Source organism: Glossina fuscipes, unplaced genomic scaffold, assembly GCF_014805625.2.
Source record: "Glossina fuscipes isolate IAEA_lab_2018 unplaced genomic scaffold, Yale_Gfus_2 1, whole genome shotgun sequence".
NCBI lineage: Eukaryota > Metazoa > Arthropoda > Insecta > Diptera > Glossinidae > Glossina > Glossina fuscipes.
The window spans coordinates 38,683,558-38,697,694 of NW_023998415.1; the positions used below are offsets into that span (position 1 = coordinate 38,683,558).

General features: G+C 31.8%; 1 protein-coding gene across 3 annotated transcripts in view; it reads left to right on the plus strand.

Moving 5' to 3' along the window:
- The window catches only part of LOC119645009 (adenylate cyclase type 2), a 73,349-nt gene that overhangs the window by 40,302 nt on the left and 18,910 nt on the right, over nucleotides 1-14,137 (plus strand). For all 3 annotated transcript variants that reach the window (XM_038044764.1, XM_038044763.1, XM_038044765.1), the window contains 3 exons: nucleotides 8,279-8,412; nucleotides 10,011-10,208; nucleotides 11,252-11,374. In XM_038044764.1, the coding sequence (XP_037900692.1) occupies nucleotides 8,279-8,412; nucleotides 10,011-10,208; nucleotides 11,252-11,374 (455 nt within the window). The remainder of the gene's footprint in view (nucleotides 1-8,278; nucleotides 8,413-10,010; nucleotides 10,209-11,251; nucleotides 11,375-14,137) is intronic.

Sequence of the window (14,137 nt, forward strand, 5' to 3'; positions counted from 1 at the left end):
GATAATATCAATTTTCTCCCCATTTCACTCATACATCAAAACATATAAACTTACTCGTATATTAATGGAGCCGTTACTTACTCCAAAGCATATAGCAACAGAATATTGAATATTTACACGCATATGTATCATATATATGTCTATGCATAGTAGCACAACAATTAAATTAAAAATCAATTTTCAAGTTGTAATTGAATTTAAGGAAATTATTAATTATATTTCATTGTAAATAACGTAACCCACCATAACGTAACATTGATGATCTTTATTTATGAAATCAATGCTTACATAGTGTAATTGATAGGAAGAGCTCTGTTCATGACACGTCCTTTCAAAAATAATCACAACAATGTGTTTTTAATGCTGGCAAGTTTGATAAATTGCTTCAAAGGAAATTGAATTGTTTTTCGTGTTTGCTATGTTCCTGCATATGTTCTCATATATATATACATATATATATATATCCTTTTAAGCTTATTTTCAATTAAGCTGCTGTTTTGGTATTAATTTTCAATTTCCTGTAACAACAGTTACGTTTTGAGACGTATGCTGGCAAAATTTTCTTCACATAAATTAGACATATACATATACATATAAAGTTCCTTTTCATATATATGTATTATTATTATTAATTACGTGGGCAAGACATATCGCGACATAGTAGATTTGCTGTACTCGCCTATGCCTCTAGACCTTGAGTTTTAGGATTCTTATGAATAACCCTATCTGCTTTGGATCGGAGCACCATACCACATCCGGTGGTCTCGTGCTCGGCATCGATGTCTAATTTCCAAATATGTCTTGGCTAGAGTTTAAGCTAAAATCTTAAAAAGGCTAAACTCTAAAAGTAATTTATTCTCTTGTTTTTCACTTTTTTCGAAGTTAGAAGTTTTATTTTTTCGAATCCCCTTATCCAATTTATGCCATATATTCTTAATTGCTTGAGGGTGTTTTAAGCTATACACTCCTTTAGAATGAGAGATGTATCTTTTGGATCGCTTTTTTGCTGAAAGATTCATTCGAAAACCAATCAAATTGACTTTCAAAAGATTGAAATAAACGTGACGATCCATTTTAGTGTCAACAAAGACCAAGTTCCCTACTCCAGTCGCAGATATGCATCCCCAAACCAAAGATAGACCGTGCTTTACAATTAATAATAAATTTTGGATTGGCTTCGCTGTATTAGTTTTCGTTCATGCTCTTTATTTATCATCGCATCCAAATATATTTAACTTGGACTTGTCACTAAAAATTACCTTTTTCTCAAAATTTATATCATCACTTTTGTTGAGCTTTACAAATTGAAAGCGTTTTATTGTTATAGAGAAAAAATTGTGAGACTAAAATCTTAAAGCACTAGAATCTAAGGCTATCTATCGGCTGTTATTAAAAACTCTAGCGCACTTGAAATTTGAACCCGCAACCATTGAGCTGCTGGTCGAGACTCTTTTCGTGGTCGGCTACTCAGGCGGATTGAAGGCGTTTTATCATAGTAAATTCGCCTGAAAAGGGCTTTTTTCTTGGAATACGGTTATGGGAACATTGGATCTTAAAACATCCCGATGAATATTTATTTGCTAATATTTTTTTCTGGACCTTTTGTAATATAAACAGCGTAGCTATTGTGGGTTCATTTGTTACAATTCTATCAATGTTTCGATTTTCACGCTCTGCCTGATCGGTGCTGATTGTCAATGGTATTTGTGTTAATGTAATTTTTTTTTTGAATAGTTTAAATAGTAGTAACACAATCAATTCCAATTGTTTTTGTTATTTATCCGTACGATTTTTTTTTAATTCGTTTTTGTATTTTAACTAATTTAAATGTTTTTTTCGATACTTGTAGCGATGTGTTTGTTTGCTTTTTGTGTTTTTTATAGGATTAAAGTATATTTTTTTGCTTATAACTTTATATTAAATCGAAAGAGTCTTGAATTGTAATTTTAAGTAAGTAAGTTTTGCCCTTTTTAAGCAATATATTCTTTGGCGCTCAAGCCATAGACACAGTTTTTTTTTAATAACCGAAAGTCTACTGTATGTAGACTTTGTTGTTTATAAGTACACACATAAATTATTATCTGCAGCCTGTTGATATTAAATATTTACATAGATGACCTTGCGGTTTAACATTGATCTCTAAAAAACATTGTTATGAAATATAAGGATTTTAACATGAATATAATGTACATGAATGTCAGTTAGTAGAGCATTTAACATTGACAATTGACCTTAATAAACCAAGCGATATATCATTGTATTATTAATTTAAATCACTAGGAAAGTTGTATTCTACCTACAATAAATGTGTCATATTAAATGCCCTTCAATAGTCCTTTAAAATAAAAAGCATTTTCTTCTTTTTTCACACACGTGTCAATAATAACATAAAAATGTATGATGTGCGACAAAACTGAACTCTTTATTTTATTTTTAACTTACTAATGCCTATCGGCGCACGCACATGAACATAATTTGAACGAAGACAAAAATTCATCGCTGCTCATCGCCCAAAATGACTATCGTACTGGAATACTTAAGTGATGATGTCACTTTGCATCCACTAAATATTTGATTTATTTTATTATTTATTTGTAAACTTATTAAAAAAGCGAAATCTGACATTTCGGATCATATAAAATTCGTCATTTAATATCCTGCCCTACGCGTTCCACCATCCCCCAAAAGAAACATTACAAGGTAATTTTCCCACTTAAGCCATGGTATTGGCTTTGTCGGTATATTAACGTTCCTTACGTATGAAAAGTGATTACTAAAGATCACGTATGCACGCATGAATAGCAAATGGCAAAATCAATTTAGTAATGTCCATCCGTCCAGCTGTTTGTTCAATTGGTAGATTAAAGAGACCCTCGACACCTTATCTAAATTATTAAGTATGCGCCTGAGTAGCCTAATAGGCAAGAATCGCAACTACTAAATCAGTATTTTGGTCGCAGCTATATAGGTACACCCTTTCTCCCTCTCCTTCTCCTTTCTCATCGTGTTGTACGAATAGTCAAGATACCCTGAGTGATTAGTCCATATAAAAAATATATCTAGATTATTAAATATGCTATAAAATCATTTCTTACCGCTTTAGTTACGTTAAATAGAACTATCAACGACATTGACATATAAGTTAGTGCGCAAATAGCGTAATTTCTAAAAACGAAAGTCTTAAAAATAGCCACAGAATGAGGTTATGATTACACGCCTTCACAAAACGTTCGCTTGTAGAATTTTCGATAAACATGCTCACACAGTAGCCTCCCAAATCGATCGTTCGAAGAATTTAGACTTGATTTTTTTATTTTATTTAAACAAATAAAAGCCGCGATGGAAAAAGAATTATTTATATAAAAAAGGATTAATAGCAAAAAAAAAAAAAAAATATGTGGTTGCACTACCTAAACGCGATTATGAATCGCGATTATGTTCCACTAATGCTAATCATGTCCAAATGATGTCAGCATTGATTGATTGAGTACTTCGATGATTTGCCTCTTCTTGATACCAGCGATCGAGCGAAAAGTGATTGATTTAGTTCACAGACATCTTAGCTGAATCATAGACATAAAGCTGAGTTTCAGTTAACGAATGAATTATGGATGAGATCTTGCATTCAACGAAATGAAATTTTCTCAACATTACGTACGTTATGGCTGCACTACTAACTAGCACTAATTGTCGCTATTTTTTTCATTTACGTGTCCACAAATAAACGCTCTCAGTTGATTAATTGAAGAGGAGAATAAAATAGAGGTGTAACGATTTGAGTAAATTTCATGTAGAATAGAATGTGTAAAGTAAAATTTGAAAAAGAAATTTATTTTAGAATTGAGTTTGTAAAGCAAAGTGTCAAGAAAATGTTTAAAAGCTCGAAATGTTAAAATTGCGAATCGCAAGTAAATAGTGTTAACCTTTTTATGTTAGCCAATAACACAGCATTGCTTATCAATATGCAGTTATAATGCAGAATGCAATTAAAGCTAAAAGAAAAGTTTTTACTCATTATTTAAGGACATTGGCCGCTTTCAGCGGAAGAACATCAATATATATATATATATATATATATTTTCGGACGAAAAGGTTTGCGCAGCGCTTAACTATGAAATATAAAATTAGAAAAATACGAATTTAAACTTTTCAGCACTCACGTAAGTCAGACGACGATTTTGTAATTCGCACAGAGATGTCCTTATTAAAGGAAAAAATATTATATATATATATATATATATTCTTTACTTACAAACTGCTCTCTTGTTCTTGTTTCATTTGTTAATCCTCTTATCTGTTTGGTTTTAGCTTTTATTCTCTATCACAGAGATCTTTTTGTTCATCAGTTTTATATGTGTTTTTTATGATACCGACCCGTTTAGCAAAATATTGAAAATTATTACTTACTTTTATTAGTCATACAAATGTAGGCTACGCAATTTGGCGTCCAAGGGATGCATACATCATGGCGAAAAATTTGAAATACATTCAACGGTGTGTTCGGCTTGCAGGTCGTAATTTTTGAGATATTTTGATGAAATAAATATATACAAAATACATATATATATATATGTCGATGTCCATGGATAGACAATCTTTTCGACTACGTCCCGTCCTGTCTAATGCCTTATTTTGAAAAGTCGTTATGTGAATAATTGCATTAAGCTATTAAGGCATATGGTATTTAAAAGTGATTTGTTTCTCACTACAAAGTTTTTACTTGTTTTATTTAAAATTCTATCAAACATTGATTCATTTCTTACTTTATTGCTTTATTTATTCGAAGTAAATAAAGGCAGAGAAAGGGAAAGCGAATGCGAATGCGAATGCGAATGCGAATGCGAATGCGAAAGCGGTTGAGTTCTTATGAAAATTGTGAGACAGTGAAAAGACAAGTAACTATGCTGGTAACTTTTGTGTTACTAAAGATGCATAAATACGAACGCGATGAAAAGCATGCTTCAAATGCTAAAAACATATTATTGTCTTTGAAGAGCCACATAGAATTGGTCTGATAATGGCCAAGTAAAAGAAGAAGAAAAAGAAGAAGAAGAATTGACGCCAGCAGCAATACATCAAAATATTGTTAACATGTTTAATGATTAAATGCGTGCGAAATCAAACTGAAGCTTAAGTTTGTTTTTTTTTTTGTTTCCCATGAGAAAAAAAAAAAAGAAAGAATAGCTTTGCCGTACCCGATTTCACGAACAAATTTCATTAATGTTATTTAATCAAGTGAATTAAAATTGAAGTGCAATTGAATTGCATTCGAAAGCGAACGCAAGTGTTATTATCTCAACACTCAACACGAGGTATTCAACATATCTGTGGATGTTAAGATTTTCACTTTTCAATTAAATATGAAGGATGGAGGATGATGTAAATTCGCTTAGTTGAAATGTAAATTGATGAAGTTTTACAAAAAAGTTTTTACAATCGTTTTATGTAAGTCGTTTCAATGCAAATTCTTTTCCCATAAATTATACTATAAAATGAATAGTTTATTAAGCTACAAAATGTAAGCAAACGAATAATGACGAAAGTTTTTTATTCATTAACTAAGCAATTAAACGAGTGCGTTAAGAGATAAATCGAAAGATAATAGTTATTGCTCGGGTATAAGCGTGATTCAGTTAAACAAGTAAAAAACTGATGTTCATGTTTTTTAGGTAAGTATTGGATTCGCAAACATTTGTAGCATCCATGAGCTTTGAGCATGACTGTAACCTATGGATATAACCTATGCATCCATGTTTGCTTTGAACGACGAGCAGAAACTACTGGGCGCTCATTATGTCCATTTTAGTTAATTAATTAGCCCCCGTTTGGACGGCATACTTAAAGAGCTGTTTGCCTAAGAATTAGTTATACATATCTCGTCATTCGAAATTTATTTTGAAAAAATAATTCGAATATAAGGAACAAGTTTGACGTTTGTGTATTTACAATAATACAATTAATAAAAAAAATCACACAAACGTAAATAAAAACAAAATGATGTAAAATTTTTGATAAAATGAAGTGAAGTGAGAAAATTTCATAGAATTCGTTCATTTCTTAGGAAAACTTTAAATTGCGCACTAGAAGTTTGAATACATGTATATATATATATATATATATATATATATATATATATATATATTTTCATTTTATTTTTATATACATTAGCATATTACACAAAAAAATAAATAAATAAAATGTTTAATATTTTAAAATGAATCGCAAATCAGTAAAACCCAATTTTTTAATTTTCACAAAACACCGTAAAACGAATTTTTTCTTCATATCTTTTATGTCAATGAAATTCAATTCGAAAGTTCAGACGATATCTCGGTTCGTATTTCTTCACTTATCTCCCAAATAGGTTTACCTTGATCTAGGAACTCGAAAGTTTACACTTACAATTTTCACGTCGTGATCGCAAATCTTACGAATATTTGTGTAAATTAACTCACCGTCGTCGTCACCTATTCAGGCTTTGGTTGCCTTTTGCGGTTTATAAAACGTACTTCATTCTGTGCGGGCTTCCGAAATTAAATGTACGTTCCGTCTACGCTACGCAATTCATATCAATAAATGTCAGGAACATTTCAATTATCGTTTACTGTACAACGGCGTGTCACAAGCATACGAAAAACCCTACAAGAAGCTACTCGCAAAAATTTTCTTTTTGATACGCGAAAGTTTTAGGAAAATCTACTCGTAACAATATGTTGTTAACAAATATATAAAATCATTTACTTACGCATTTTCAGGTAACGAAAGAGAATTTCAAGCAAAGCCTTTACTATAGTAATTTACATATATACGAAGCTTTAGGCGATGCATTGAAGCTTTAGTGTGAATTGGGTAACAAGTTCTGGAAAGATTATTTTTATGCGGGTGTTCGCAACTGTATCTTGGATACATTTCGCGTATTTTGTTCACTAGCAGGCTATAATTTTAGTTGCTTGTAAATGTCAATGTGTATAAGTATGCGTATGAGCATTAGATTTGAATAGCTGGAACGATTTACTTTGATCGGTTTTTTGGTCTACAACCTCGACATTTTGTTCAGAGAAATATATATATAAAACTATGTAAATTCATTGGAACTGAATGTTGCGCGTGCAAGTGGCACAAAAGTCCTAATCTTTTCTCTTATATATATATTCATCTTATTATACATTGAATTATTATTTCTAATTGTATATGTGTTCGTGACGTCCTGTGATATCAATATAATAGTAAAAGTTGAAATAGAATGAAATATGGAATTATATGGTGAAGGGAAAAAGACTTTTCCTTTAAAAATAGTGTCAACATTTCATAGTTTCGAACTGAAGTGTATGGTAATATTGAATTTTTTATAAACGCCTGAAAAGTGAATTAGATTTGTCAGGCGTTTTGGACGACCTAGCAATAATGTGTTAGATTAAAAATAAGCTCACTGTGCGCGGCTGTTTTAAAATTGAATTTCTCTCTCTCTCTCTCTCTCTCTTTCTCTCTTTCTCTCTCTCTCTCTATCTATCTATCTATCGATCTATCTATCTATCGATCTATCGATCTATCTATCTATATATGTCTTCAATAGTACGCAATTACAGAAAGCTGCTCTCATATTCTTCTTAATATTTCATACGAGTTAATTGCAATTTTTTTCACATATTTATTGTACTATGATTTCATTAGAAGGGTATTACCCTACGTATTAGAACTTGCCATTAACGATTATTGCCTACATACGATTGTAAAGTGTAAAGTGCAATCTGTTGAAGAACTTACTTACTTTGATGTTAGTTGAGAGAAGAGTTGGCACAGCGTTAATGGGTAACCTATACGTCAAGTCGTCACTATTGGATTTTGTACAACAACTTATCAAAGTGGTAATGTGGGCGGGTGCGCGTATATGCACTTCGACAAGCAATCAAAAAGAAAACGTTTGAAATGAGAGTAAAGCTTCTAATCAAGTGCAGCCATTTACACATTACTGTTGCCAAGTTCCAATTTGTGAATCGAATTAGATTCGTGTGATATTTCAATTCATTTCATTCTCTTCGTCTTTCTCTTTATTCTAAATAGATATATACGCATATACATGTATACACGTATATGTAATGCAAATGATTGGATGTTTGCTTTTTGTTTTTCAATTTTTGTTCTTTTTGTTCTATTTCAATTTTCTTCTTCTTCTTCGTCTTCTTCTTCGTCTTCTTCTTCTTTCCCAAAAGGAAGAGTTTTCAATGCACTTACTTGCACTTACTTATTTTCACTTGTGATATTTTCATTTTGTTTACAGCTGAGGATATACACTTGGACGACCTATACACACGGTATCGTCAACGTTTACGTAAGTCATTGTTTCGTTCAGGTCTATTAATATCGCTGGTAGCATGTGTAGTCTCCATTTTAATTGGTATCATTTTTCAACAGGTAAGTCTTAAAAGCTTTTCTCTTCTTTTTCGTTTTATTTTTTTATTTTTCTTTTTCTTTTTTTTTTACGTTTTACGTTAAAAAAACTGAAGCATTATTTTTTTTTTTTGTCGAAAAGAAACCTCTTTTAAGCCGACTCTTAAGTGTGATCATGCAGTTTAATTTAAGTTTTAATGGAAATGCTTTCAACCGTACAACCATGCAGTTGAAGGTCAAATGTGCCGTTAACCAGAAGTATCAGAATTTCGCTCTTCAATTGAATCTCTAGGTGTTTAGCGTCTGCACTTGTCTCGATGACTTAATCAGCCAAGCAGCTTATAGGCTCCGTGTTTGGTGATTTCGAATGTTTGCCGGCATATCCCGGCTTGCATGTCTGCTTTGTACGATTTTTTAATGGAATTTTACGCCAATATCTGTCGTTAATTGTAAATTACATTCTTTTGCTTACTGCGGATTTGCAAAGTGATTGTGAGTGGTACCCAATCATTTGCAAACTTGATTTCTCGCTATAGCAATTAAAATTGTTTTAACCAAGTTCCACTCTGTTCTCTTTTAATGAGCGTTCCAATACTAGCGACCAGCCACGAAGATGAACGAGAAGACAGACAGATGGACATAATTAAATTGGGAATGTTACACTGATTAATAATAACATGGACGAACTAAACACACACTAAGCACACACACACATATCTCTTACGGAAAAGTATATAAAATATGAAACATATAATTAATCTTAATTGCAGTTGTATTAGTAAATCAATTCACAAATATTATGACACATGTATTAATGGTAAATATTTGATTTTGATATAAATATATATAGATAGATGTAGATATCTATGATTTAAATTATTATAGAAGTTCGTAAAAGATTATTGTCGTAGTCGATAATATCTAATTTCGACATCTCGGCATCAAATAAGGTTGTAAGGCAATGTCTTATTATTATTATTATTATTCAAATATTATTGAAAAATTCCAGCGGCAGACAGACAGACAGAGCGCTTGCACACCGAGACATATCTATCTCAAATTTGTAATTATAAACGAATTTTTCCAACCTTCGATAGATATATGTTACGGACGGAGCGACAAAGTCATAATGTTCGCTAACTCATTACTATAAAAACATGTTAATAGCTTTTAAAATTTAATTTAAAGCGTTTAAGAAATTAGTTTATTTAGAAATACGGTAGAGCTTTCAATAAAGTCGATGCCATCAGCTGCTAGTGCTTTAAGGCTCTAGCCTTACAATAATAATAACAATATTAATAATAATAATAATAATAATAATAATATTCGGAGGTGAAAATTCAATTTAAATGCAATTAAAACGAAAGTATAGTTGTTAGCCGCACGAGTGGGTGTTCATATCTGAACCCATTTGTTTTACTTTAAAAAGTGCATTATATATGCATATATATATACATATACATATATATATATATATATATATATATATATATATATATATTCGCATTTGCATCTACCTACCATTTGTTCGAAGGTTTTCCTTTTATTCATTTCTTTACGATCATTTTACGCCACTCGATAATAAATTATAATATGTGTGTGTATCGTATGCTCGATTACAGCAATTATTGCAAACGCTATTACTGGCTTTGGCTGCCTTGATATCGGCTGGCATATTAACTGCCTTGCAATTCCCGGCCGTATTGAATTCACCAGTTGCTGCTCTCTCCTTTGCAGTAGCGACCACATTCTCATTGGGTACGATAGCAGCAGTTACAAGTGAGGAATTAGCGCCATTACCGCTATACGCCATTTTCTTGGTAAGAATAGTTAGCAAAATAATTGCAACTGTTGTTGAATAAATTAAATAAAACGAAAAAGCTATTCTTTGCTTCTTCTGCTTACATTTTAAAGACTAAATTATATTGAATAACAAGGGATTTGAGAAAAAATTTCATTCAGATATTTGCTTCTATATATCATTATCATTGTACTTGCTCGAAACAAAAGTTCTTTGTTGTTATATGAAGTGTTATACTGATTTAATATGAAGTGTTATACTCTTGCTGAAATCCTTCAAACATATATATATATATATATATATATATCCAATAAATAATGCTTAGAGGGTATTTCATGTGAAACGTAATATATTTTAACTTTTGTTTTTGTTAGTACTACCAGCATAGTCCATCAATTAAGATTTATTGTCGTCTAATAATTATGATGACACTGTGATCCAAATTTTCCTTTTTTTAATATGATTTAATGATTTCCTCTTGCACGATGATAAAAACTATCCAAGTTTCTGAAGACTTTTCGACTGTAATCGTCAGAAAATTTCTGCATCGTAATATACTATACAGTAGTTCGAATACTGACTATCGGCTTAAGAATGCGTTTCAAGAATGCAACGAAACACCAGTTGATGATGGTCTTTAAGGGATCTACTCGATCTATTCCGGAAATTGGAATAAAAAGATTTAATTTAATGTTGATGAAATGCTCTAGACACTGTCACTGACACTGACACTGACACTGACCCAACCACACGCTATGTGCTTTTTCACAAATTCACATATGTGTAGTTTATGTGTTTAATTGAAATAACATACGTTTAATACAAAACGACTGTAAACGAATACTGACATCCTTTGTGTATTCAACTAAAGGCTTAAATGTTAACCTAATTAATATTTAAATTTCCAACAACGGATACTCACCTATACATCATATGTACGGAGGCATGAACTTATATTTCTGCTCCTACAAACATGCATATACGTATATCTTTAACCTATGGTATATAAGTTTAGTTTTTCTTTCTTTTTTTTTTTTTTTTTTTTTTGTTCTTCCTCAACAGGGTATTCACACAATGCTGCCTATATCGTGGCCAGTGTCGGTAGTATTAGCCGTATTCATGACAGCCATACACATTGTTTATCGGATTGGTATGAGTCCCGAATATACGCCAAATTTGCCTGTGGTAAGTTTACCATACCAAATCAATTTATTTTTTACTTGTAACTAATCAAAGGAATCGAATAAAGAAGAAGATTTCTAAACAATCAAAATCGAACATTTCGAATGTGACATACATATTATAGAGTCATTATAATTTAGGCTCATTATGATAGCGGGTATATAAAATTTATTCGCTATCTGTTCGCCCGAAGCGTGCTCGCAAATTTTGGTATCAGATCATTGTACCAACACTTTCCATATAATGCCACATTTTTAAAAGATCTTTAAATGAAACATGGTATTCTGGCATACTGGCAAGTGACAATGGAAAATTTTGAATGGAACAGGAATGGGGGATTTATTGAAGAATAATATTAAGTTTAATTTATAGTAATTAATTTATGATGAAAATTGTTTTAGATCAGTAAGTTGATAAATAACTTTACTATTTTCTCTAAGGCGCTATTCTCGCCTTAAGGGAGCCGCCATTAAGAGTAAAACTTTATTTTGCGAAAACTTAAAATTACGTATATGTAAGTATTTACTAAACCATGTTATAGTATATTATATTATATTACATTATATAAAACATTTTATGACCGAGATAAGTCATGTAGGATATATATATATATATATATATAGCTGCTCTTACCCGACTATAAATCTTAAACATGTTTATCTTTAAAGAAGTCATTAATAAAGCAAACGGAAATTTGATTTGTTATGGGTAATCCACTTTTGGGAGAATAGCTGCACTTTTAAATTAAATATTATTGCATGCAATAGAAGATGAATTAAATACGTTATCAAAACACGTACCGAATGCTTAGCACTCTAGATCAGGCTGGATAACGCAGCTGAAATGCTGTCAGGTTTATTTATTCATCTGTCTGTCTGTCTGTCTGTCTTTTTATTGTCACGACCGAGACATGCTTTTCATCCACTTCAGGATGGATTTAGAAAGCCTGTTGCGAGAACATGAAGCATGAAGGTAAAAATTGGTAATGATCAACTGCTGAAATGGGTGCGACGCAAGATAAAAAACTTAATCTTGTAATTATTTGCAGAGCATGATCTTAACTGGTAGTAGATCTTAACACTAGCACAGTGCAGTAAGAATGGTTACAAGATCACGTGTACAAACATGTCGAGAAAAGAACGCAAGTTTCAAGCATCTAAGAGTCAGTGAGGGAGATAGAGAGTGTGTGTGAGAGAGAGAGAGAGAGAGAGAGAGAGAGATATCGATCTAAAACAAATACAATGAGAACCTTTTCCAACGCCAACTGACACACCCACATTTAATAATAGAATAAATTCTAATTCTAATGTATTGAGATGATGAGCATGAAAGATTTGTCATAAGATGAACAGAACTTACAGCGTTATCCTCCATCGTTGCATTAAATCCAAATTTTGACATAAAGCGATTCAATCCGCAGCAAATCTCTGATATTCGCCAGTAGTGGGAGGGCTTTTGTAATGGCTTATCAATTAGGCTTAAATGTTAAACGTAACTGCGTTATGCTTCAACTTTATTACGTTATACCAAAAGTGCGCGCAGAGCGGTGAACAGCGCTGCTTTACTGTTATGAAAGGATATGCATGCATTTCATATCAAATAAACGAAAAATCGCAAGCAGATGATGGATAAAAGGAAATATTGTCGAAATCGAATTTTCTTGTTCTATTCGGATTAATGGGAATATAAGGTTAGCATAACTTTCATACCCAGACTAGCCATGATTAATAATGCCACACTTATCAAAAACTAAGTTTTGTGATGTTCACGCAATACTGCCGTGGAATGTTCGAGTTAATCTAGCCGCAGGTGATGAGTTTAACGAATGTTGAATAATATTGTGAAAATACCATAAAATTTCAACAAGTGTTTCGAAGGCTAGAGTTAGTCATGCTAAACATAAGCGCGTATGGTGGGTGCGTTTTAGAATAAATACAAATATAAATAAATGTATTCCACACATTCACGCGTTTACATTATTTGCTATTAAACTAACTCTAGGTCAATGTTAAAATGTCATGCCATCAACGGGGTTTGCTAGTGGCGGTTTTTTGTGCAAAGTTTTCCTTTCGAAAGGCAAGCGAATGAATGGATGCATGTGCGAATGGCATGTGTTAACTGCAAACGAGTTTCAAGGTTGTAAAACTATTTAAAATTTTTTGTGTCAATTTTAGCGTTAACAAATTGTGTGTACCTTCGTATTGTGCTAATTGACAAAATATGAAAAGTAAATTCCAGTTGAATGTGACAATGAGGTGTATTTAAAGAAAATACAATCATCATGTCTAGGAGTGTAAGAAGTTAATTATGAGTACAGTTACGTTAATTATGTTTACTACAGTCATGACTATCACTTAGTTGCAATTGCTGAATACGTTTATAATTTAGGCCAATCTAGATCTACAATTGACTGCTTTTCTCCCAAAAATTTGAATGCTAGATTTTAAAATTTTAGATTCTCGTATAGTTCTTTCCATTCGATCGCTTTTAGCAACGATAATAAAATTCTCTTGAATGTCACATTTTTTCACAGTAGTTGCCGTATTTCCATTGAATATTTTACATGCGTTATACAATCTCATCCAATACACGTTGCCAGCACATTTTTTGCTTTCAAATTATTTACAAGACCTCGTTAAGATATATATAATTATCGGGTTTCAGTCCAATCTATGGAATTCGCTTCAAATGTTCCCGTGTATGAATATGAATAAAAACAAAACAAAAAAACGAACAAAAATAAGTAAATAAATAACGATATTTGGG